This window comes from Coregonus clupeaformis, chromosome 24, assembly GCF_020615455.1.
Source record: "Coregonus clupeaformis isolate EN_2021a chromosome 24, ASM2061545v1, whole genome shotgun sequence".
In the NCBI taxonomy this organism is placed as follows: Eukaryota; Metazoa; Chordata; class Actinopteri; order Salmoniformes; family Salmonidae; genus Coregonus; species Coregonus clupeaformis.
In genome coordinates, this window is record NC_059215.1 from 56629446 (window position 1) to 56657081 (window position 27636).

General features: G+C 43.2%; 1 protein-coding gene across 4 annotated transcripts in view; it reads right to left on the minus strand.

Moving 5' to 3' along the window:
• LOC121538621 (zinc finger protein 512B) overlaps nucleotides 1-27636 on the minus strand; it is a 72229-nt gene that overhangs the window by 24658 nt on the left and 19935 nt on the right. For all 4 annotated transcript variants that reach the window (XM_041846803.2, XM_041846800.2, XM_041846802.2 and 1 more), the window contains 7 exons: nucleotides 16970-17049; nucleotides 16753-16881; nucleotides 16329-16501; nucleotides 15970-16226; nucleotides 14828-14899; nucleotides 8671-8802; nucleotides 8354-8481 (listed from right to left, as the gene is read on the minus strand). In XM_041846803.2, the coding sequence (XP_041702737.2) occupies nucleotides 8354-8481; nucleotides 8671-8802; nucleotides 14828-14899; nucleotides 15970-16226; nucleotides 16329-16501; nucleotides 16753-16881; nucleotides 16970-17049 (971 nt within the window). The remainder of the gene's footprint in view (nucleotides 1-8353; nucleotides 8482-8670; nucleotides 8803-14827; nucleotides 14900-15969; nucleotides 16227-16328; nucleotides 16502-16752; nucleotides 16882-16969; nucleotides 17050-27636) is intronic.

The following is a 27636-nucleotide window of genomic DNA, read 5'->3' on the forward strand; positions in this document are numbered from 1 at the left end:
AGTTTTAAAGAAGCAATTCTGTCAAGTGACAGCATTGGGGTTACCAAACCTAGAATGACCTTTTAAAATGTTTGTTGATGAACATGAAGGGCATTGTGGTACGGTGGTTACGGAAAATCATGGGGAAAAGAGAGACCAGTCATATATGGGAGTAAATCGTTAAGACTCGGTGGCGAGATAAATGTTGCCGTGTCTAAGGGTAGTACATGCTAAATGAAGGGCACATTAACGTTGGGGTAGATTAAATCACATGATTAATGATTGGAGGGAGGACAGTGGACTTTTGGGTTGCTAATTAAGATGTAGCATAGTGAATATTATGAAATGTACACTCTCTCTTCCAGGAGAGGAGGGGGTGTCATTATCTCTCTCTATTTGAAATGATTCCCGAGACTTTTGGCTTGGGGAGAGCGGTTAGTGAAATTCTGCAGTTTTTAAAAGTATAAATTGTTGGTGGTGTTAATACCATGTTTGATTTCTTGAGGGGGGTCTGTTGAATTTGGTTGTAAACTGAGTACGCAGAATGATGGAAATGTTTGAAATGTTTTTTTAATGGTTTCTGAAGTACAGGGACAGAAAATACTTAATGGTGTTGAATGACCTTTGTCCTGACTTTCTGGGGAGGCCTGATCAACCTCACTAGAAATGATAGACATTAGGTGAGATTTAAGTATAATATGAATGAGGGACACCTGTCTCTACTCTATTTTACCATTACCTTATGGGATACAATTAGTTCCTTATGGAGTTATCAAGAGTTGTAATTCTAATTTAATTTGTTATTCTAATTAGTTACTTTTTTATTTAACAGGCAAAAAATTAAAAAAATACGCATGAATCACGATGTGAGTCTTGTGTCCAAAGTGGAAATTACCAAATCCCTGAGGTCCTGGCCCTTTGGTAAATATGCAAATACATTTCGTTCAGTATGCATATCAAAAGGACAAGATATGTTGATAATGGTTGACAGTTACACCAAATGGATTGAGGTTTTCCCCACCTTGAGTGATATGTGTATTGTTGTTTTTGTCGATCTATGTGTATTGCTGTTATTGTTTTGGTTCTTGTTTTTGTCTTTGTTTCGATACAAATCTCACCAGATTGGGTCTGCTGAATGGTGGGGATTTCTTCCTAAGGGTTAGCTCTCTAACTCCCTGACCCGGTAACTCTGCGGTGAGGTCGCAGGTATGATAAGGGAGTATAAGTCAATTTGGAAAATGGTTTCAACAGTGTGTTGTTATGCTCTTTGACTTTTGTCTTAGAGATTTTGGTATTAAGAAATTTGGGAATGTAATCATTTGTAATACGGTGAATAGATGGTCTGGATTGTCAGAATCAGAAATATCTTAAACTGTTGTTTTGCTCTGTCCTCTCTCGAGTCATGGCGAAGGTGAACACAGATGGTGTCTTGATGCATGGGAGGGATAATTTGACCAAGAACAGTTAACCTCAACCCCACTTAACCGGCTGAAGAAATAGCGACAGAGGAGTTCTTTACGGCCCTGTCCTACACCACTATTACTGAGTCCGAGCCAGCAACCTGTGTACGAGCGGCAGGTGTGCGGCATGAGTCCTGAGACCGTGCATGTGGAGTGAGCATGGAGAGAGATCACGTTCAAACTCCTCTCATGCTGCTGGTGCACAGGAGGGAGAATGGACTGTACAGAATGGTGGTGGCTGCTCAGTCAATATGTTTTCTAGGTGTCGTGGAACATGAGAGTGATCATTGTTCCAAAGGAGGGATTGTTGGAAATTCACTAATTGACACTAATATTTTAGTATGTTTATAACTATAGAAGTGGATTAGTAGTAGTGACTAATGTGTTATGGGTTAGATGGAATGTGACGGGAGCGGGATGGAATATGTGACTGGGGTGGAGATCTGTGTGGCTCATAAATTAAGGAAGGGGTAATAGTGTCTGGGGAAAGATACCACTACTCTATGTATATTGTTACAGGGGATTGTTCATTGGAGAGGAAGGACAGCTAACTGTGCACAATATAGAGACTACTATGAAGTCAAGTTGAACGTCACATATACCCAGATCATGGTAAGAGTAGCAGAGATAGTGTTGTCATTTCAGACACTATTGTCAACTTTCAATGAGGGGTTCGTCGAAGAAGGTACAACGCTTGAAAGGAAAGCCACAGATTCCTGTATACAAGAGGCCACATCACCGGAAGGGAAGTTCGCTGTAATAACAGCATCTCCTGAAGAGTGTGATTAAGAAACATGTGACTCAGAGTTTTGTTAGGTTGGATACTCCTCCAACGCCACCACAGGACTCACTCCACATGAAGTGGTAACGGGGAGACCGATGGGTGTACCGGGTGCTGTTATTCACGTCACAAATTAGTGATCTGGCAATAATGGGAGAGTATATGTTGTCCTATTGTCAGGAAATGACCCATGCGTTGCAGTGTGTACATTCCCAGGGGAAAGCAACACATGAGGAGCAGGAGATAACCGAGAGCACGGGCTGAATCCTGGAGATCGAGTGTACATCAAGATCCACCAGGCGGGGTTGTTGGGACAGCGTTGGTCTGGATCATACACAGTACTCCAGCGGTAAAATACCACAGCCTGTCCTCGGTGGGTTCACACTTCTCACGTAAAACGAGATCCAGCTGCATAATGGGTGAGCTGGAAGCCAGCATGATAAAGGAAGCGGAGCTAAAGAGAGAGAAGGAGAGTAGATTCCACTGTAGACAAGCAGTTGGGTTGGGTCTGGGAGCTACTTTAACTGCCATAGTTTAGGGGTCAGTTGCTTTATTAGTTAATGTAAAAAGGATAGATGTTGGGGTAATTCTACACTGGAAAACATTCTTAGGGCATTGAAGTGAAACGTACAGTACCAGTCAAAAGTTTGGACACACCTACTCATTCAAGGTTTTCTCTTTATTTTTACTATTTTTTACATTGCAGAATAATAGTGAAGACATCAAAACTATTAAATAACACATATGGAATCATGTAGTAACCAAAATAGTGTTAAACAAATCAAAATATATTTTATATTTGAGATTCTTCAAACAGCCACACTTTGACTTGACGACAGCTTTGCACACTCTTGGCATTCCCTCAACCAGGTTCAACTGGAATGATTTTCCGACAGTCTTGAAGGAGTTACCACATATGCTGAGCACTGCTTTTCCTTCACTCTGTCGTCCGACTCATCCCAAACCATCTCAATTGGGTTGAGGTCGGGGGATTGTGGAGGCCAGGTCATCTGATACAGCACTCCATCACTCTCCTTCTTGGTAAAATAGTCCTTACACAGCCTGGTGGTGTGTTGAGTCATTGTCCTGTTGAAAAACAAATGATAGTCCCACTAAGCCCAAACCAGATGGGATGGCGTATCGCTGCAGAATGCTGTGGTAGCCATGCTGGTTAGGTGTGCCTTGATTTCTAAATAAATCACAGACAGTTCCACCAGCAAAGCACCCCCACACCATAACACCTCCTCCTCCATGCTTTACGGTGGGAACTACACATGCGGAGATAATCCGTTCACCCACACCGCGTCTCACAAAGACACAGCGGTTTGAACCCAAAATCTCAAATTTGGACTCCAGACCAAAGGACAAATTTCCACCGGTCTAATGTCCATTGCTCGTGTTTCTTGGCCCAAGCAGGTCTCTTCTTATTGGTGTCCTTTAGTAGTGGTTTCTTTGCAGCAATTCGACCATGAAGGCCTGATTCCCACAGTCCCCTCTGAACAGTTGATGTTGAGATGTGTCTGTTACTTGAACTCTATGAAGCATTTATTTGGGCTGCAATTTCTGAGGCTGGTAACTCTAAAGAACTGATCCTCTGCAGCAGAGGTAACTCTGGGTCTTCCATTCCTGTGGTGGTCCTCATGAGAGTCAGTTTCATCATAGCGCTTGATGGTTTTTGCGACTGCACTTGAAGAAACTTTCAAAGTTCTTGAAATGTTCCATATTGACTGACCTTCATGTCTTAAAGTAATGATGGACTGTCGTTTCTCGTTGCTTATTTGAGCTGTTCTTGCCATAATATGGACTTGGTCTTTTACCAAATAGGGCTATCTTTTGTATACCCCCCCCTACCGTGTCACAACACAACTCAAATATAAAATATATTTAGATTTGTTTAACACTTTTTTGGTTACTACATGATTCCATATGTTTTATTTCATAGTTTTGCTGTCTTCACTATTATTCTACAATGTAAAAAATAGTAAATGAATGAGTAAGTGTGTCCAAACTTTTGACTGGTACTGTATATACAGTGCTGAGTTACCTCAAGATGAGGTAAAGTTGATTAAGGCCATCGCACGTGTATATCAGGTGGCCATGGAGGAAGAAGGAGATGTGGAGCGAAGTGAAAATGACATGGCTTGGGATCACCTCTTATAACCTGTGGCCGGATGGGGAAGACTGGGTGAAAGGATGAGGATGTTTTTTAGGGCCTTCATTTTTGTGGAACCCAGCAGAAAAGTATCCTGAAGGCATAGTCAGGTGAAGAGAGATTTGGAATCATCATGTTATCAAACTTCGGGTTGTCTTTGCACATATAATGATGCATAGCTTAACACATTATTAATACTGTTATGTTTTGTGTTTCTTTTTGCTTTTCAAGTCTTGTGCTATCACTCTCTTAGGAACCAGAAGCTGAAAGGGAGGAAGCCAAAAGCTCCAGCTCCAGCTGACATGTTATTATACGAGAGATGGAAATAAGTGTGCCTAGTTTAATTATAGATCAGAGGCCATAAGTCTCAGAGGTGAAAACATAATAATCAATTGTGAATGTTAATCATATGTTATTTCTTGTTCATATTTTATTTTCATTTTTGTTCATTTATAAGTAATTTCCAAGTTTATATAATGTTGAACAGTATGGAGTTAATGTTCAAAAGGGGGACTGATGGATTCTGACTTATAAAAAGGCAATATCCTCATTCATTTACATTTACGTCATTTAGCAGACGCTCTTATCCAGAGCGACTTACAGTTAGTGAGTGCATACATTATTAATTTTTTTTTTTTTTTCATACTGGCCCCCCGTGGGAATCGAACCCACAACCCTGGCGTTGCAAACGCCATGCTCTACCAACTGAGCTACATCCCTGCTGGCCATTCCCTCCCCTACCCTGGACGACGCTGGGCCAATTGTGCGCTGCCCCATGGGTCTCCCGGTCGCGGCCGGCTACGACAGAGCCTGGATTCGAACCAGGATCTCTAGTGGCACAGCTAGCACTGCGATGCAGTGCCTTAGACCACTGCGCCACTCGGGAGGTTTCATGTCACTAAGGGAGAGAGAGGAATGCAGGACGTTTACATTGTGTCAGAACATGTTACTGTTAATCATCAGGTATCCTATGGGAAGGAGGAGGGCCACAGTCTGGTACAAGTCAACAGGACAGCCCTGAGTTGGGGAAGAGTGAGGAATTTGGGTCGAGGTCAGGGCAGATGAAGTGACAAAGAACAGGCATCACTAAAGTCCTGTCTAGCAACAGAGATGTATTGGCTGTCCAGATGTGTAAGGAGGAGACTCAGCATAGGAGAAAGGTTTAAATGACAGTGCTTGGTGAATATGTCTTTGTCTGTTCAGCTGTCTGCCCCATTTGGGTGAATAAACTTGGTTTGAGCTTTACTAATCGTCTGAGTTTTTACTCTTTATTTAGAACTGAACAGTAGTAATTTTGCTTAATATTGAGATGTGACAGCTGTCACTCCCCTTACTGTAAGCTTAAATCAAAGTTAAAAATATTTCTCTACAGACAATGATGCTGCAGCTAGTGTCGTTACCATGGCAATTTCAATGGAGGCACCTAGCCCCAAATTAGCAACGAAATCATAGTGTTCAAAATCTAAATGTTAAAAGTGGAAATGTTTAAATGACAAACACCCAGATCCTATATCTGGAGTTTGTATAGATCGTTTTATTTGAATTAGCTTGTAAAATGATTCCATTTAAAGCACCTCTAAAGTAAATGCTTTAAAAGTATGAGAACAACCATAATTCATACACATACAGTGGCTTGCGAAAGTATTCACCCCCCTTGACATTTTTCCTATTTTGTTTGTATCATTTGATTTACACAACATGCCTACCACTTTGAAGATGGAAAATATTTTTTATTGTGAAACAAACAAGAAATAAGACAAAAAAACAGAAAACTTGCATAATTATTCACCCCCCCCAAAGTCAATACTTTGTAGAGCCACCTTTTGCAGCAATTACAGCTGCAAGTCTCTTGGGGTACGTCTCTATAAGCTTGGCACATCTAGCCACTGGGATTTTTGCCCAATCTTCAAGGCAAAACTGCTCCAGCTCCTTCAAGTTGGATGGGTTCTGCTGGTGTACAGCAATCTTTAAGTCATACCACAGATTCTCAATTGGATTGAGGTCTGGGCTTTGACTAGGCCATTCCAAGACATTTAAATGTTTCCTCTTAAACCACTCAAGTGTTGCTTTAGCAGTATGCTTAGGGTCATTGTCCTGCTGGAAGGTGAACCTCCAGCCCAGTCTCAAATCTCTGGAAGACTAAAACAGGTTACCCTCAAGAATTTCCCTGTTTTTAGCGCCATCCATCATTCCTTCAATTCTGACCATACTTCACTGTGGGGATGGTGTTCTCGGGGTGATGAGAGGAGTTGGGTTTACGCCAGACATAGCGTTTTCCTTGATGGCCAAAAAGCTCAATTTTAGTCTCATCTGACCAGTGTACCTTCTTCCATATGTTTGGGGAGTCTCCCACATGCCTTTTGGTGAAAACCAAACGTGTTTGCTTATTTTTTTCTTTAAGCAATTGCTTTTTTCTGGCTACTCTTCTGTAAAACCCAGCTCTGTGGAGTGTACGGCTTAAAGTGGTCCTATGGACAGATACTCAAATCTCTGCTGTGGAGCTTTGCAGCTCCTTCAGGGTTATCTTTGGTCTCTTTGTTGCCTCTCTGATTAATGCCCTCCTTTCCTGGTCCGTGAGTTTTGGTGGGCGGCCCTCTCTTGGCAGGTTTGTTGTAGTGCCATATTCTTTCCATTTTTTAATAATGGATTTAATGGTGCTCCGTGGGATGTTCAAAGTTTCAGATATTTCTTTATAACCCAACCCTGATCTGTACTTCTCCACAACTTTGTCCCTGACCTGTTTGGAGAGCTCCTTGGTCTTCATGGTGCCGCTTGCTTGGTGGTGCCCCTTGCTTAGTGGTGTTGCAGACTCTGGGGCCTTTCAGAACAGGTGTATATATACTGACATCATGTGACAGATCACGTGACACTTAGATTACACACAGGTGGACTTTATTTAACTAATTATGTGACTTCTGAAGATAATTGGTTGCACCAGATCTTATTTAGGGGCTTCATAGCAAAGGGGGTGAATACATATGCACGCAACCACTTTTCCGTTATTTATTTTTTAGAATTTTTTTAAACAAGTAATTTTTTTCATTTCACTTCACCAATTTGGACTATTTTGTGTATGTCAATTACATGAAATCCAAATAAAAATCTATTTACACCAAGGCACTGTAAAGGGACCCATGAACATTCATTTCAGATGAAAAAATGCAAATATCACATGAAAATAAATGGTATAACACCCTTTGGTATCAAATATAAACCATCAAAACGTTATATATTGTTCTTATACACAGCAGCATATACTGTACAGTAATATCTAGATCACGTGTTAAACTCATTCCACAGAGGGCCGAGTGTCTGCAGGTTTTCACTCCTCCCTTGTACTTGATTGATCAATTCAGGTCATTGATTTGTTAGGAACTCCCTCACCTTGGTGTCTAGGTCTTAATTGAAATAACAAAAAACAGCATTCACTCGGCCCTCCATGGAATGAGTTTGACACCCCTGATCTAGATGTTGTCAACTGATATTGACTCAGAGGGCAAGTCAGTTTTTGTATTCAGCACAATTGTTTGAGTGAGCTAGAATCAAGAACAGATGTGACACAGTACCAAGTATAATATTATACAGAAAATGGGGCATATGGATTATGATTTAGGGCAAGTGTCAACTGATATATTGGGGTTTAAGAGTTTCAACAGTGAGTGTGAAACACAATCCTTTATTTAGAGGAATGAAAGCCAGATGTGGCACTGTGGCTAGAGGAGTGGATATAAATGGTGAAGACGGAGGTTCACCTCAAATCAAACTCTGTCATGTCAAATGTATTTATACTTTAGAAGTTGAACAGAGACAGTATATTGTGTGGATATTGTGTGTATCCTGCTACAAGCAGTAAGAGAAATATGCAGGCTGCATTCTCAAATGAAAGGGAAAGATTGGCACTATTTCATTTTAGCTGTGAAAACATCTGTTTAGATTGATTTAGTTCTCTGGTCCAAACACCCTCGGTTTTGATTGACTCACCTTTTGGCAGATCTCCATGTGCTTCTTGAGGCCTGAGACGGTCTTTCTTGTGACAATGGAGCAGGTAGGACACACCACCTCCCCCCGCTCTGTAATGGCATGCTGCCACTGGGCCTCTGCTGGAGTACCTGGGGGATATATCAATCAATCAACTAATCAATCAACCAAGCAATCAACCAATCGATCAATACTTTATATTGTGAAAATTGATCACACAAAGTGGTTCAACGTGTGTACCAGGGAAACATTTGGAAGATGGAATATGTCTTGTCAATCAACAGAAATTCACAAGTAGTCCAGAACAGCCATATTAGTACCAGAGGTGAGGGGTGGTGGGTCTCTCCTGGAGGCTGGACCGGGGTGCTTCCCCTGGGGCTCCTCGCTAAACAGACCCCCCTCTAATCTCTTCACACGACCAGCCTTCAGCTTCTCCTCTACCTTGTTCATACCTGAAACATACAGAATGTATGACTGAGTGTACCAAAGGAGGTTGGTGGCACCTTAATTGGGGAAGACGGGCACTTGGTAATGGCTGGAGAGGAATAGGTGGAAAGGTATCAACAACATCATACACATGGTTTCCATGGTTTCAATGTGTTTGATGCCATTCCATTTGCTCCGTTCCAGACATTATTATGAGCCATCCTCCCCTTAGCAGCCTCTACAAACGTGTGTATATTTTATATATTTATTTTTAATTTCACCTTTATTTAACCAGGTAAGCCAGTTGAGAACAAGTTCTCATTTACAACTGCGACCTGGCCAAGATAAAGCAAAGCAGTGCGATAAAAACAACAACACAGAGTTCCATATGGGGTAAAACAAAACATAAAGTCAAAAATACAACAGAAAATATATATACAGTGTGTGCAAATGTAGCAAATTATGGAGGTAAGGCAATAAATAGGCCATAGTGCAAAATAATTACAATTAGTATTAACACTGGAATGTAAGAGATGATGTGCAAATAGAGATACTGGGGTACAAATTAGCAAAATAAATAACAATATGGGGATGAGGTAGTTGGGTGGGCTAATTTCAGATGGGCTGTGTACAGGTGCAGTGATCGGTAAGGTGCTCTGACAACTGATGCTTAAAGTTAGTGAGGGAGATAAGTCTCCAGCTTCAGAGATTTTTGCAATTCGTTCCAGTCATTGGCAGCAGAGAACTGGAAAGAATGGCGGCCAAAGGAGGTGTTGGCTTTGGGAATGACCAGTGAGATATACCTGCTGGAGCGCATACTACGGGTGGGTGTTGCTATGGTGACCAATGAGCTAAGATAAGGCGGGGATTTGCCTAGCAGTGATTTATAGATGGCCTGGAGCCAGTGGGTTTGGCGACGAATATGTAGTGAGGACCAGCCAACAAGAGCGTACAGGTCACAGTGGTGGGTAGTATATGGGGCTTTGGTGACAAAACGGATGGCACTGTGATAGACTACATCCAATTTGCTGAGTAGAGTGTTGGAGGCTATTTTGTAAATGACCTCGCCGAAGTCAAGGATCGGTAGGATAGTCAGTTTTACGATGGCATGTTTGGCAGCATGAGTGAAGGAGGCTTTGTTGCGAAATAGGAAGCCGATTCTAGAATTAACTTTGGATTGGGGATGCTTAATGTGAGTCTGGAATGAGAGGTTACAGTCTAACCAGACACCTAGGTATTTGTAGTTGTCCACATACTCTAGGTCAGACCCGTCGAGAGTAGTGATTCTAGTCGGGTGGGCGGGTGCCAGCAGCGTTCGATTGAAGAGCTTGCATTTAGTTTCACTAGTGTTTAAGAGCAGTTGGAGGCTACTGAAGGAGTGTTGTATGGCATTGAAGCTCGTTTGGAGGTTTGTTAACACAGTGTCCAATGAAGGGCCAGATGTATACAAAATGGTGTCGTCTGCGTAGAGGTGGATCTGAGAGTCACCTGCAGCAAGAGCGACATCATTGATATACACAGAGAAAAGAGTCGGCCCAAGAATTGAACCCTGTGGCACCCCCATAGAGACTGCCATAGGTCCAGACAACAGGCCCTCCGATTTGACACATTGAACTCTATCTGAGAAGTAGTTGGTGAACCAGGCGAGGCAGTCATTTGAGAAACCAAGGCTATTTAGTCTGCCAATAAGAATGCGGTGGTTGACAGAGTCGAAAGCCTTGGCCAGGTCGATGAAGACGGCTGCACAGTACTGTCTATTATCGATCGCGGTTATAATATCGTTTAGGACCTTGAGCGTGGCTGAGGTGCACCCATGACCAGCTTGGAAACCGGATTGCATAGTGGAGAAAGTACGGTGGGATTAGAAGTGGTCGGTGATCTGTTTGTTAACTTGGCTTTCAAAAACTTTCGAAAGGCAGGGCAGGATGGATATAGGTCTGTAACAGTTTGGATTTAGAGTGTCACCCCCTTTGAAGAGGGGGATGACCGCAGCAGCTTTCCAATCTCTGGGGATCTCAGACGTTACGAAAGAGAGGTTGAACAGGCTAGTAACAGGGGTTGCGACAATTTCGGTGGCTAGTTTTAGAAAGAAAGGGTCCAGATTGTCTAGCCCAGATGATTTGTAGGGGTCCAGATTTTGCAGCTCTTTCAGAACATCAGCTGTCTGAAATTGTGTGAAGGAGAAGCGGGGGGGGGGGCATGGGCAAGTTTCAGCGGAGGGTGCTGGTGGCCGGGGTAGTGGTAGCCAGGTGGAAAGCATGGCCAGCAGTAGCAAAATGCTTGTTGAAATTCTCGATTATTGTAGATTTATCGGTGGTGATAGTGTTTCCTAGCCTCAGTGCAGTGGGCAGCTGGGAGGAGGTGCTCTTATTCTCCATGGACTTTACAGTGTCCCAAAACCTTTTGGAGTTAGTGCTACAGGATGCAATTTTCTGTTTGAAAAAGCTAGCCTTTGCTTTCCTAACTGCTTGTGTATAATGGTTAACTTCCCTAAAAAGTTGCATATCGCGGGGGCTATTCGATGCTAATGCAGTACGCCACAGGATGTTTTTGTGCTGGTCAAGGGCAAATTTCAAGTCTGAGGAGAACCAGGGGCTATATCTGTTCTTAGTTCTGTATTTTTTGAATGGGGCATGTTTATTGAAGATTGAGAGGAAATTACTTTTAAAGAACAACCAGGCATCCTCTACTGACGGAATGAGATCGATATCCATCCAGGATACCTGGGCCAGGTCAATTAGGAAGGCCTGCTCGCTAAAGTGTTTTAGGGAGCGTTTGACCGCGGACCCGTTACGGACGCAGGCAATAAGGCAGTGATCGCTGAGATCCTGGTTGAAGACAGAGGAGGTGTATTTAGAGGGTAAATTAGTCAGGATGATATCTATGAGGGTGCCCATGTTTACGGATTTAGGGTTGTACCTGGTAGGTTCGTTGATAATTTGTGTGAGATTGAGGGCATCTAGTTTGGATTGTAGGATGTCCAGGGTGTTAAGCATATCCCAATTTAGGTCACCAAGCAGTACAAACTCTGAGGATAAATGGGGGGCAATCAATTCACATATGGTGTCCAGGGCACAGCTGGGGGCTGAGGGGGGTCTGTAGCAAGCGGCAACAGTGAGAGACTTATTTCTGGAAAGGTGGATTTTTAGAAGTAGAAGCTCAAACTGTTTGGGCACAGACCTGGATAGTATGATAGAGCTCTGCAGTATATTGCAACTCCACCCCCTTTGGCAGTTCTATCTAGACGGAAAATGTTGTAGTTGGGGATGGACATTTCAGAATTTTTGGTGGCCTTCCTAAGCCAGGATTCAGACACTGCTAGAACATCAGGGTTGGCAGAGTGTGCTAACGCAGTGAATAACTCAAACTTAGGAAGGAGGCTTCTGATGTTAACGTTCAGAAAACCAAGGCTTTTACGGTTACAGAAGTCAACAAATGATAGCTCCTGGGGAGTAGGAGTGATACTGGGGGCTGCAGGGGCTGGGTTAGCCTCTAAATCACCAGAGGAACAGAGGAGGACTAGAATAAGGATATGGCTAAAGGCTTTAAGAACTGGTTTTCTAGTGCGTTGGGTACAGAGAATAAAGGGGGCAGATTTCCGGGCGTTGTAGAATAGATTCAGGGCATTATGTACAGACAAGGATATGGAGGGATATGAGTACAGTGGAGGTAAACCTAAGCGTTGGGTAACAATGAAAGAGATAGCATCACTGGAGGCACCGATTGAGCCGGTCTCGGCGTGTATGGGAGGTGGAACAAAGGAACTATTTGAGGCAGTTTGAGAGGGACTTGGGGTTCTACAGTGAAATTGTATAATAAGAACTAACTGGAACAGCAATAGGCAAGGCATATTGACATGGGAGAGAGGCATAAAGCAATCACAGGTGTTATTAGAGAGAGCTAAGACAACAACTGGTAATGGAGATAAAGTTTGGGCTGAGGCTAAACAGATAAACAGGACAGGGTACCGTGTAAAGGAACAGTCCAGCAGGCATCAGCTGTGCAGCTGAGTGATCATAAGGTCCAGTGAACAGCAATATGTGAGTCCGAGAGCAGTTCGAATTGGTGCTACAACACAGCAAGCAGGAAGCACGGCTGTTGTTTGCGTGTGCTAGCGGGCCGGGGCTAGCAGATGGATCTTCGTGGTCGTCGCAACGGGAAGCCTATTGAAACCACAGACGATTACGTCGGCAGACCAGTCGTGATGGATCGGCGGGGCTCCGTGTCGACTCTAGGATGTCTCGTCCGGTTGACAGAGAGGTAGATAGCCGGGAGATGTGCCTGACTCAAGGCTAGCTCAAGGCTGATTAGCCAACAACAACGTTCATTTTGGATGCCGCTAGCTAGTTGCGATTATCCAGTGTTAAAGGTCCAGTGATTCAGTGATTCCAGCAAAGATCCGATAGTCGATAACGCGCTGTGCAGACAGTGCAGACTGGCCGATAATAGTCCAGGCTAGAGCTGGCTGGTAGGTAGTGCAGGCCACGGACAATGGTGAAAAACCGCTAACGGTGGCTAATAGCAAGTAGCTAGTTAGCTGGTTAGCTGGCTACTCCCGTCCGGTAGACAGAGAGGTAGATAGCCGGGATATGGGCCTGCTCGAGGCTAGCTCAAGGCTAACTGGTGCTTGCTTCGGGGGCAGTGGTGATTAGCCTACAGCAACATCCATTCGACATCCATTCGGTTGTGGCTAGCTAGTTGCTATCCGGTGTTAAGGTCCAGTGATTCAGTTATTCCAGCAGAAAATCCGATGTTCTGGGTGAAAACCGCTAACGGTGGCTAATAGCAAGTAGCTAGTTAGCTAGTTAGCTGGCTGGCTAGTTTCAACTGGAGATTCTAGATAAAGGTGAGTAAATAATACAATACATTGAGTGAGGCGGGTTGCAGGAAAGTATATTTTGTAGATGGATGAAAAGTGTGATAGGGAAATATATACGTAAAATACAAAAAACTGGCTATTTACATGGACACACAAGAGAACCCGACCGCACTGCTACGCCATCTTGGAAAGTGCATATGAGTGCATATGTGCATGTGTACATGGGTCAGGTTCAGTAAAGTGAAAAAGGTAATCAGAGCTCATGACATTTACAGTCAGAGTTAAAGTTAAAGAAAACCTAGAACTGCAGAGATTAAGTTAGTCTGAGCAGTATGACACCAGGACAATTACAGAGTAATACCCTTTATTTATCAGCTGCATTTCACAGGGGGAAACTAATGGGGATGTAGAATGAGAGAGCGAGGGAGGGAACGAGAGAAAGAGAGGATGTTGCTGACTAAGAGGAGTATATAAAGAGAAAAGCTGATTCCTGAACAATAAAAATTAACAAAAGAGTTGTAGCGAGAGAGATGAGGTAGGGATATGAGAAACACATAGAAAGAGAGAGAGATAGTCGTGTAATGTGTAGTGCTGTGTGAGTCACTGAGCTTAGAGAAAAGTGGTGCTGAGAAAGAGAAAAAAATGTGTCAGAATGAGAGTATGAGACTGACTCACTGAGTCTCTGTACTGAGTCATGATATAAAACACCTCGACAGTTCCAACACATTAACAGAGAGCGAGAGAGCGAGAGAGGCCACTACTATTAAGACAAACTAAGGGGATGGGGACTCTCAGATGCCTACACTCTTAGAAAAAAGTGTTCCAAAACGGTTCTTTGGCTGTCCCCATAGGATAACCCTTTTTGTTTCCAGATAGAACCCTTTTTGGTTCCAGGTAGAACTATTTTGGGTTCCATGTAGAATCCTCTGTGGAAAGGATTCTACATGGAACCAAAAAGGGTTCTTCAAAGGGTGCTCAGTTGGTAGAGCATGGCGCTTGCAACGCCAGGGTTGTGGGTTCGTTTCCCACGGGGGGCCAGTATGAAAATGTATGCACTCACTAACTGTAAGTCGCTCTGGATAAGAGTGTCTGCTAAATGACTAAAAATGTACATGTAAAATAGTGTAGTCAACCCAAATCACCCAGTAGTGGTCTGGTGAGTGAGTTCCCCCTACTTTTATTTCAAGCATGAGTGAGAGAAGCTGTGAGAAGAGATACGCTGAGGGGTCTACCTTTCAGTCCGAACGTCCCCGAGATAGAGGGCTGCTCTCCAGTGAACTTCTTAGGAGTTTTCTGCTTCCGTCCTGGCTCAAGAGGAGAACAGAGAGCAAGAAACCGTCAAACACATGGGCCCCCATTTCCACTGGACTTCTAACTGTACCCTCACAATGCAACAAAAAGTAGAACCCGACCGGTAAGGGATTTTTGGGTCCGATAGCGATTTTAGGGAGGCTGACAAGTTTTTTGCTCCGCTCATACATAATTTTTTTATATACAGGTATTTTTAAATTGTGATTTATCAGGGGGTGCTACCTCACGCGGATATGCCAGACAGTAACAGCGTTATTTTTGTATCAAGGATGAGTGTTCACTTTGGCGCCAGTCCAGTGTTTGCACTTAAGTAGCACAGATTGCTAGCTAACTAGGCTAATTACCTTGCTGGCTAGATAGAGCCTAACTACATTAACGTTAACTAGTCTAATCAAATCAAATTTAATTTGCCACATGCGCCGAATACAACAGGTGTAGACATTACAGTGAAATGCTTACTTACAAGCCCATAACCAACAATGCAAAGTAAAACAAATAAAAAAAGTGTTAAGCAAAAAAAATTAAAGCAAATAACTAAAGAGCAGCAGTAAAATAAAATAACCGTGGGGAGCCTATATACAGGGGGTACCGATGCAGAGTCAATGTGCGGGGGCACCGGCTAGTCGAGGTAATTGAGGTAATATGTACATGTGGGTAGAATTAAAGTGACTAAGTGAGAATGTGATGAGAACAGGGCTGCTTCCTTGGTGAAGTGTACTTTTGATTATTTACGTATTCAAATATGCTGTCACTGACTGTGGCAAGCTACTTGTCCCACCAAACTATTTTAAGATGCATGCACTAACTGTAAGTCGCTCATTGACAAAAATGTAAACATTTAAAATGTATCTTCAGGAAACAATTGAAAAAGTATAAAAATGACAGCAAATGAGCAGATGTATTTGTTCATTCTATGTATATAATATCCGCGTTTTATCTGTGGAATAAAGACTGATACAAATATTTATGTGAAAGGCTAATATTGGCCGATAATATCGGTCAACCGATTTATCGGTCGGGCTCTAACAAAAATATCATATTACTCATCATATTTTAATCTTACTGTGCCTTGTCCTCTCAGGGTCTTCATTGGGGTATGGTGGGGGCAGGCTGCTCCCCTCACCTTCGCTCTCGCTGCCCCCCGGGGTGTTGGGGGAGGTGTCAGATGAGGAGACCTGCTGCTGAGGGGGCTGGGGGTGTGTGTACTGTTTCCTCTCTCCCCTCTGGGGGGCACACTCCCCGTTCTGGGAGGGACTAGACACCTCCTGGGTCTTCTTGACTTTGAAGAACACAGGCGACGGTGGAGTGTTCTCAATAGGCCTGGACAGAGAAGACACATTGGTACAATCTAATCATAGGTAGGCCTACCTACAGTATGTAGGTAAGCTGTGTCTTACGGTGAAAATCCCTGACCCATGTCACCTTTTCTTGGCGGTCCACTTCACGGGGGTCTTACGTAGTTTGGGCTCAGCCTTGGTCTCGATGGTAGCCCTCTCGGGGTGGTTCCACAGCTTGTGCTTTTGGAGGCGGACCTTAGTGGGAAACACCGCCTTACAGTCCGGACAGCCATGACTCACCTTTTCCGCTAGGGTCACCTGAGAGACACAGTAAGAAAGAGGGATGAGGTCAAATAGAGAATGGGAAAGATATTGATACATCTAAAGTACAACATCTAATTCAACAGGTGTACACATTGACAATAAATATACAGACACCCTCGAAGATAGTGGGGGACAGATAGAGAAGGTGGGGGTGGGGCGAGATGGAGGAGGTGAGGAGGGACGATGCGGGAGAGCAGAAGGGGTGAGGAGAGAGAAGATGTGGTGAGTAGAGGGTCATGTCTTACCCCCTGGCAACGTTGGTAGTGGTATTTGAGACCGTAGATGCTGGGGAACTCTAACCAGCAGCCTGAACACGGACACTTTACCCTGGGACTCTTCTTAAACTCCTCCTTCCACTGGACCATCATGTTAGCCTGCAGAGAGGGGGAGAGATGATATATATACATGCCTTTCACACACACCCCTAGGAAGTAGGGATTAGAAGGGATAGTAGATACTCACAGGGATACTCTTGAGCTCCTGTACTTCAGCTGTGGGACGCCCCTTCTTCTTTCCCTCCCCTCTTTCACTACAGGGTGTACCTGAGAGAGAGAGAAAAAGAGAGGGGTGGGGGAGATAGATAACTATTTACTGTATCATTGGTTCAATTCACAACCAAAACAGCTCCCTCCTATCACAGGCATAGAAGAGAACACAGCAGATTTAGATCACATCCACGTTTTTCTTTTTTATCAGTGTTTGTACCAATTACTGTGGAACAAAGCATAGATGGAAAACACTTGATAGTAGTGATGGGGGAAAAAATTAGATCCAGTTACACTACAGGTCAAAAATTAGAGAACACCTACTCATTCAAGGGTTTTTCTTTATTTTTACTATTTTCTACATTGTAGAATAATAGTGAAGACATCAAAACTATGAAATAACACATATGCAATCATGTAGTAACCAAAAAAGTGTTTAACAAATCAAAATAGATTTTATATTTGAGATTCTTCAAATAACCACCCTTTGCCTTGATGACAGCTTTGCACACTCTTGGCATTCTCTCAACCAGCTTCATGAGGTAGTCATCTGGAATGCATTTCAATTAACAGGGTTGCCTTCTTAAAAGTTAATTTGTGGAATTTCTTTATTTCTTAATGCGTTTGAGCCAATCAGTTGTGTTGTGACAAGGTAGGGGGGGTATACAGATGATAGCCCTATTTGGTAAAAGACCAAGTCCATATTATGGCAAGAACAGCTCAAATAAGCAAAGAGAAACGACAGTCCATCATTATTATAAAACATGAAGGTCAGTGAATACTGAACATTTCAAGAACTTTGAACGTTTCTTCAAGTGCAGTCGCAAAAACCATCAAGCGCTATGATGAAACTGGCACTCATGAGGACCACCACAGGAATGGAAGACCCAGAGTTACCTCTGCTGCAGAGGATAAGTTCATTAGAGTTACCAGCCTCAGAAATTGCAGCCCAAATAAATGCTTCACAGAGTTCAAGTAACAGACACATCTCAACATCAACTGTTCAGAGGGGACTTTGTGAATCAGGCCTTCATGGTCGAATACCTGCAAAGAAAACACTACTAAAGGACACCAATAAGAAGAAGAGACTTGCTTGGGCCAAGAAACACGAGCAATGGACATTAGATCGGTGGAAATGTGTCCTTTGGTCTGGACCGCTGTGTCTTTGTGAGACGCGGTGTGGGTGAACGGATGATCTCCGCATGTGTAGTTCCCACCATATAGCATGGAGGAGGAGGTGTTATGGTGTGGGGGTGCTTTGCTGGTGACATTGTCTGTGATTTATTTAGAATTCAGGGCACACTTAACCAGCATGGCTACCACAGCACTCTGCAGCGATACACCATCCCATCTGGTTTGTGCTTAGTAGGACTATCATTTGTTTTTCAACAGCACAATGACCCAACACACCTCCAGGCTGTGTAAGGGCTATTTTACCAAGAAGGAGAATGATGGAATGCTGTATCGGATGACCTGGCCTCCACAATCCCCCGACTTCAACCAAACTGAGATGGTTTGGGATGAGTCGGACCGCAGAGAGAAGGAAAAGCAGCCAACCATTGCTCAGCATATGTGGGAACTCCTTCAAGACTGTTGGAAAATCATTCCAGGTGAAGCTGGTTGAGAGAATGCCAAGAGTGTGAAAAGCTGCCATCAAGGCAAAGGGTGGATATTTGAAGAATCTCAAATATAAAATATATTTTGATTTGTTTAACACTTTTTTGGTTACTACATGATTCCATGTGTTATTTTATAGTTTTGATGTCTTCACTATTATTCTACAATGTAGAAAATTGTAAAAATAAAGAAAAACCCTTGAATGAGTAGGTGTTCTAAAACTTTTGACTGGTAGTGTACATTGGAAATTAATTTTGACAATATATCGTATTGTTTAGACAATTTTGTTATATTATTTTTGCACTAGTTGGTTGTACGCGCACCAAAACTCCGTATTTTTATTTCACAGTTTGTTCTTGATCTTCTTTTTAAATAGGGAGCCAATTTGTTTTCGGCAGTTTTATTTCCCTGACTGATCAAAACAAGTTTTCTCATGCTCTCTCGTCTCTGTAATAATATGCCATTTAGCAGACGGTTTTATCCAACGCTACTTACAGTCATGCGTGCATACATTTTTGTGCATGGGTGGTCCCGGGGATCGAACCCACTATCCTGGCGTTACAAGCGCCGTGCTCTACCAGCTGAGCTACAGAGGACCATATGTTACATGTTACAGGGCGGCAGGTAGTTTAGTGGTTAAGAGCGTTGTACCAGTAACCGAAAGGTCGCTGGTTCTAATCCCCGAGCCGACTAGGTGAAAAATCTGGCGATGTGCCCTTGAGCAAGGCACTTAACCCTAATTGCTCCTGTAAGTCGCTCTGGATAAGAGCGTGTGCTAAATGTAAATGTAAATGTTGAGCAAAATGTTTGGAACATCGAATCGCAATAAAGTCACAGTATTGAATAGCAATACATATATAATCGTGAGAATCGCAATCCATATTGTACTGGCACCTAAGTATCGTGATAATATCATATCTTGAGGCCCCTGGCAATTCTCAACCCTACTTGATAGACTTGGTCACAAGGGCACCGATTAATCTTCACGTGCTTGGAAAAAACACCTGCTTAGCAACAGAGCAATATAAAGATATAAAAAACTGTGTAGGTGCAGCTGTGGCAGCGGGTTTAAGACCGTTTAGCTGTGTGAGGGTGTGTGTGTGCATATACAGTGAGGGAAAAAAAGTATTTGATCCCCTGCTGATTTTGTACGTTTGCCCACTGACAAAGAAATGATCGGTCTATAATTTTAATGGTAGGTTTATTTGAACAGTGAGAGACAGAATAACAACAACAAAAATCCAAAAATGTCAAAAATGTTATAAATTGATTTGCATTTTAATGAGGGAAATAAGTATTTGACCCCCTCTCAATCAGAAAGATTTCTGGCTCCCAGGTGTATTTTATACAGGTAATGAGCTGAGATTAGGAGCACACTCTTAAAGGGAGTGCTCCTAATCTCAGCTTGTTACCTGTATAAAAGACACCTGTCCACAGAAGCAATCAATCAATCAGATTCCAAACTCTCCACCATGGCCAAGACCAAAGAGCTCTCCAAGGATGTCAGGGACAAAATTGTAGACCTACACAAGGCTGGAATGGGCTACAAGACCATCGCCAAGCAGCTTGGTGAGAAGGTGACAACAGTTGGTGCGATTATTCGCAAATGGAAGAAACACAAAAGAACTGTCAATCTCCCTCGGCCTGGGGCTCCATGCAAGATCTCACCTTGTGGAGTTGCAATGATCATGAGAACGGTGAGGAATCAGCCCAGAACTACACGGGAGGATCTTGTCAATGATCTCAAGGCAGCTGGGACCATAGTCACCAAGAAAACAATTGGTAACACACTACGCCGTGAAGGACTGAAATCCTGCAGCGCCCGCAAGGTCCCCCTGCTCAAGAAAGCACATATACATGCCCGTCTGAAGTTTGCCAATGAACATCTGAATGATTCAGAGGAGAACTGGGTGAAAGTGTTGTGGTCAGATGAGACCAAAATCGAGCTCTTTGGCATCAACTCAACTCGCCGTGTTTGGAGGAGGAGGAATGCTGCCTATGACCCCAAGAACACCATCCCCACCGTCGAACATGGAGGTGGAAACCTTATGCTTCGGGGGTGTTTTTCTGCTAAGGGGACAGGACAACTTCACCGCATCAAAGGGACGATGGACGGGGCCATGTACCGTCAAATCTTGGGTGAGAACCTCCTTCCCTCAGCCAGGGCATTGAAAATGGGTCGTGGATGGGTATTCCAGCATGACAATGACCCAAAACACACAGCCAAGGCAACAAAGGAGTGGCTCAAGAAGAAGCACATTAAGGTCCTGGAGTGGCCTAGCCAGTCTCCAGACCTTAATCCCATAGAACATCTGTGGAGGGAGCTGAAGGTTCTAGTTGCCAAATGTCAGCCTCGAAACCTTAATGACTTGGAGAAGATCTGCAAAGAGGAGTGGAACAAAATCCCTCCTGAGATGTGTGCAAACCTGGTGGCCAACTACAAGAAACGTCTGACCTCTGTGATTGCCAACAAGGGTTTTGCCACCAAGTACTAAGTCATGTTTTGCAGAGGGGTCAAATACTTATTTTCCTCATTAAAATGCAAATCAATTTATAACATTTTTGACATGCGTTTTTCTGGATTTTTTTGTTGTTATTCTGTCTCTCACTGTTCAAATAAACCTACCATTAAAATTATAGACTGATCATGTCTTTGTCAGTGGGCAAACGTACAAAATCAGCAGGGGATCAAATACTTTTTTCCCTCACTGTACATGCATGTCAGTGTGTACGTTCATCAGCATGTGTGTGTGTGTAAAGGCCATTTGCTGAACCAAATAAATCACCTATACATCACCACAACCTCTGACACAGCACACAGAGGATTCTCTCTCCCTCTCTCTCTCTCCATATACCGCTTACACCACTTTCTCCTTATCTCTCTCTTTTCCCACTCTCTCTCTTTCTCTACCTCTCATTCCTTCCAGAGGGGAGGATGTAAAGGAAAAGGAAGAGAGGCAAGAGAATGGGAGACTCTCCTGTCCTGCTTTGCCCATCCAACCATGTCCCAGGCTAGTTCCAGTCTAAAGATCCTGACAATTACATCCAGTCACCTATTCAACGTCCACTATCTTGACAGTCCTGAATCAAATAAACTGCCCTTGACTGTACTATGAACAGAGAGCTCACATCTAGATCTGGGCCTGTTTCTGTCTGAAAGGATTACAGAAGGGTTAGAGGATTTCAGTTTAAGTGACTTGACTTCATGTGATTATTATTTATACTGAAACACCATTTGATAGCACAGGGATTTTCCTTAGCCCTCAACCACTCTCAGTAAACATAAGGTAAGGTATGAGAGATTACATGTAATCTTTGATTGGGTACTGATGGTAATGATGCAGAAAAACTGATGATATTCTTTGGGCATAAACATTTCCCCATTAGCTCTCTCAACTATTGCTGTCTAAACTACTGTTTGCACACATAGGCACCCTCTCACTAATAGGCTACACACACACCCATTCCCAACATATGCACGCATGCGCACACACACACACACACACATACACACACACACACACACACACACACACACACACCTCACTTAAACAGTGTAAAGGGTGTGTATTAATATTCCTCAGACATAAGAAGAACATTGGCCTATTAGTTGTCTCACTTGCAGCAGGAGAGGTGATTCAGTCAGACGGTGCAGCTCCTGAGCTGGGAGGAAATTGAGCATGCATTTTAATTGCTGTCTTGGAAAATAAAGGTCTCTTAAAAAAAGAGGCATAATTAATGAATTTCATTATTGGGTAATATATGTTCTTGTTGCTATGGGAATAAGACCCACCTCTCTTAGCTACTATTACCATCCAGCCTCTTTCCTGATGAAAAAAACCGACACACAAATACACACATACACATACACACACAAGCACACGCGTGCACACACACACACACAAGAACACATGTAAGTATAAATACAAGGACAGAGCTAACACACACACACACTGACACACACACACACTCATACACACACTCGCCATCTTTGTCAAAACACAATGCCTACTTTCTCTGTGAATCCCCCTCCCCAACATGAGCCTGGCAAACACACACCAGACAGCGCACGTACGTACGTACGTACGCACGCACACACACACACACACACACACACACACACACTTGTGCACGCACCACCCTCCCAGCTGTCTGCTGCAGCTGCACATTGTTCAACCTCTCTGGAGAGAGAAAACAGGATAGAAGAGAAGTGAGGAGAAAAGAAAAGGGAAGGCATGCACAGAGAGGAGGAGAGGAGGAGAGGAGGAGAAGAGAGGAGAGGACATGAGAGAAGACAAGATTGGAGTGGAGGAGAAAAGAGGAATCAGGCCCCAGGAGTATTGCCAGCAGCCTGATGATCTCAATTAACCCGTGTTCCCCTAGCTACGCCCACCTGCTACCACTTTCCCTGAGCACACACACACACACACACAAACACACACAGCTTTTTGCTTTGACTTGTTACGGTGCACTAAATAATTTAAAACACAGTGACTAGGAAATACACACACACATACACACACACACACACACACACAAACAAACACCACAGCAACATAACAACACTTCTACAGCAGAGAGCAACCATTTGTTTTCCCTTTTACACATAGGAGCCTTTGTTTGTCTGGACTCAGAAGTTTGTAAACAGACACACAGACAGTTCAGAACAAATGCTCACTCCCAACCCCAGCAAATAACAGATCTACAAACAATGCATGTACACACAGTATGGGTACATTATATTCATATGTGGATCTGCTGTTTATACAGTACAGTCAGTCATTCCAGCCCATGTGTTTTAGAGATATAATGATGAGGGTGTGTGGAGCAGCTGGACCTAACAGTTATCTTCTCACTTGATCTCTCGCTCTCTCTCCATCTGGACACCAATTCTTCACACTCTCACCCTTTCTTTCTTTTTATACACTTCGCTTCCTCTTTCTTTCTCTTCTTTTCTTCTAGCAATTCTCCTCTAACTAGATATGTTTCCATTAACTTGTCCAGTGATTTTGTGTCGACATTTAAAAAGTTTGCATTGAAAATAGATGCTACAATTGGCTGCTAGGGTGCGTTTCCATTGAACTGTCTTGTGTCGATAAAAACAGCTGGACGTAATGGCGTCACACCAAAATAAAAGTGGTTGAAGATTTTCCATTAACCATTTAGGCAAATTGCGCATTAATAAATTGGCGACAGCCTGTATGCCCTCCCACCTCTCTGTTTCATGTCTCAGGTTGCCCGCGAAAGCCAGCATGGACAGAATGCAATAATTGACTAATATTTGCCATATTCTAATAATTCTCATTTGCCAACGTATCGCCACGGTCCGTGCCATGGTGAAACTTGCGCTCCTGTAGATCTGAAATAATTGCAACTTTCCAGCCAACCACCAGAAAAGCAAGGCAAAGCAATTAGCCATTATTGAAAGTCAGGACAATTCTTGTCCTGTAAAGAAACATTATTTTTTATAGTTTAACATTTTTATTTAGCAAGCAGTAGGCATTTAAAATGACGTGGAGTGGAGCTTTATGGTTCTGTGATTACATCACATGCCCTGTGTACCTTCACAATTATTTGTCAATCATAATTTATTCTAAAAACACAGTTTCCATCTTCATTTGTCGCAATAAAGAAAGTTTGTCAAAAGAAAAGTCCACCCCTGTCGAACGGATAAAAATGCAATCTTTAGAAAATGTCTCCTATATCTGCCGTTTCCATTACACACGTCACTATGATTTTTTTGAGACACTGCTTTTGTTGAATAAAGCTGGGTCAATGGAAAGCTGCCCCATCTCCTTCCATTTCCCTCTGAAATGTTCTAATAATCCTCTCACTCCGTCTGTCTCTCTCTCTCTCTCTAACTCTCTCTCTCCTTCTCTCTCTCTCTGTCTGTCTGTCTGTCTGTCTGTCTGTCTGTCTGTCTGTCTGTCTCTCTCTCGCTCTCGCCTGTTTTCAGACAGTTAATAGGCAGACAGTAGGAACATACTAACATTACAGCCGCTCAGACAGTCGCTTCATGTAGCCCAGACACATTCATTTTCCCTTTCCCCCTCTGGCTGAGGGCCCGGCTTGGTGCACATACACACACACACGCACGCATACACACACAAACACGCACGCACACACACACACACTAGGACTAATCTTACTTCTCCATTCGATAGCACAAAGTTCACTACAAAGCATTCTTTATGAGCCAAGAATCCACAAACAGCACAGCTCAACTGTGGGGGTATCTTGTTACCAAAGAGGATATGTTACGCAAAAACAGCAGAATCAACAGAAAACCCAATACTCAATGATTTCTGCTGTATAATTGTGCATCCTGAATTGGCCCTTAGGACCTACATTGATTCTAGAGCATATTATACCAATGCCAGACTGCCTGGTATGCCTCACATCATTCTAAAGTTTAGAAAGATAGAATCAACAGAACTTAAATAAACCTTTTCTATCAGCCTACTGGCCCAAAAGCCAACAGTCTGCTCACTCTCATCCAATCACAGAAGCTCTGGATGACTGGACTTCCATTTGAAATCATGGAATATCAGGCCCAAGGGTGAAATGATATCAACAGTGTTTTGTGGACTTTTGTGGTCACTTAGGAGCTGCTGAAGCAAAAAAACACACATTGCTCTGAGAGAGATTGAATTCCTAGACAGTTTCCCAAGTAGGCCTACTACATTATTAGGATCAAGACTAAAAGGCTATAACTAGCTGTTGTTCAGGTTATTATTCATTATATACAGTGGGGAGAACAAGTATTTGATACACTGCCGATTTTGCAGGTTTTCCTACTTACAAAGCATGTAGAGGTCTGTAATTTTTATCATAGGTACACTTCAACTGTGAGAGATGGAATCTAAAACAAAAATCCAGAAAATCACATTGTATGATTTTTAAGTAATTAATTTGCATTTTATTGCATGACATAAGTATTTGATACATCAGGAAAGCAGAACTTAATATTTGGTACAGAAACCTTTGTTTGCAATTACAGAGATCATACGTTTCCTCTAGGTCTTGACCAGGTTTGCACACACTGTAGCAGGGATTTTGGCCCACTCCTCCATACAGACCTTCTCCAGATCCTTCAGGTTTCAGGGCTGTCGCTGGGCAATACGGACTTTCAGCTCCCTCTAAAGATTTTCTATTGGGTTCAGGTCTGGAGACTGGCTAGGCCACTCCAGGACCTTGAGATGCTTCTTACGGAGCCACTCCTTAGTTGCCCTGGCTGTGTGTTTCGGGTCGTTGTCATGCTGGAAGACCCAGCCACGACCCATCTTCAATGCTCTTACTGAGGGAAGGAGGTTGTTAGCCAAGATCTCGCGATACATGGCCCCATCCATCCTCCCCTCAATATGGTGCAGTCGTCCTGTCCCCTTTGCAGAAAAGCATCCCCAAAGAATGATGTTTCCACCTCCATGCTTCACGGTTGGGATGGTGTTAATGGGGTTGTACTCATCCTTCTTCTTCCTCCAAACACGGCGAGTGGAGTTTAGACCAAAAAGCTCTATTTTTGTCTCATCAGACCACATGACCTTCTCCCATTCCTCCTCTGGATCATCCAGATGGTCATTGGCAAACTTCAGACGGGCCTGGACATGCGCTGGCTTGAGCAGGGGGACCTTGCGTGCGCTGCAGGATTTTAATCCATGACGGCGTAGTGTGTTACTAATGGTTTTCTTTGAGACTGTGGTCCCAGCTCTCTTCAGGTCATTGACCAGGTCCTGCTGTGTAGTTCTGGGCTGATACCTCACCTTCCTGATGATCATTGATGCCCCATGAGGTGAGATCTTGCATGGAGCCCCAGACCGAGGGTGATTGACCGTCATCTTGAACTTTTTCCATTTTCTAATAATTGCGCCAACAGTTGTTGCCTTCTCACCAAGCTGCTTGCCTATTGTCCTGTAGCCCATCCCAGCCTTGTGCAGGTCTACAATTTTATCCCTGATGTCCTTACACAGCTCTCTGGTCTTGGCCATTGTGGAGAGGTTGGAGTCTGTTTGATTGAGTGTGTGGACAGGTGTCTTTTATACAGGTAACGAGTTCAAACAGGTGCAGTTAATACAGGTAATGAGTGGAGAACAGGAGGGCTTCTTAAAGAAAAACTAACAGGTCTGTGAGAGCCGGAATTCTTACTGGTTGGTAGGTGATCAAGTACTTATGTCATGCAATAAAATGCAAATTAATTACTTAAAAATCATACATTGTGATTTTCTGGATTTATGTTTTAGATTCCGTCTCTCACAGTTGAAATGTACCTATGATAAAAATTACAGACCTCTACATGCTTTGTAAGTAGGAAAACCTGCAAAATCGGCAGTGTATCAAATACTTGTTCTCCCCACTGTACATATTATATTATTATACATACATATTATTACATAAGGGCGGCAGGTAGCCTGGCGGGTAGGAGCGTTGCTGGATCGAATCCCCAATCCTACAAGGTAGAAATCTGTCGTTCTGCTCTTGAACAAGGTGGTTAACCCCCAACAACAACTGCTCCCCGGGCGCCGATGACGTGGATGTCGATTAAGGCAGTCCCCCACACCTCTCTGATTCAGAGAGGTTGGGTTAAATGCGGAAGACACATTTTGGTTTAATGCATTCCCTAGCTTTCCCCTTTGCTATTATCATGACAAACAATGTATCCATGTATCAGACCTGGGTTCAAATACTATTTCAAATATCTTAATTACTTTTACATACACTTGAAGTAAATATTCAGATTGATTTTATTTGAAAAGACAAGTAGTTGAATATTTGAATGTATTTGGAAATAGCTCAGTTGGTAGAGCATGGCGCTTGCAACACCAGGGTTGTGGGTTCGTTTCCCACGGGGGGCCAGTATGAAGATGTATGCACTCACTAACTGTAAGTCGCTCTGGATAAGAGCGTCTGCTAAATGAGTAAAATGTACTTGAAAATACTCAAATGCACTGACTCAAACACAGAGCATTCGGAAAGTATTCAGACTCCTTCCCTATGAGACTCGAAATTGAGCGCAGGTGCATCCTGTTTCCA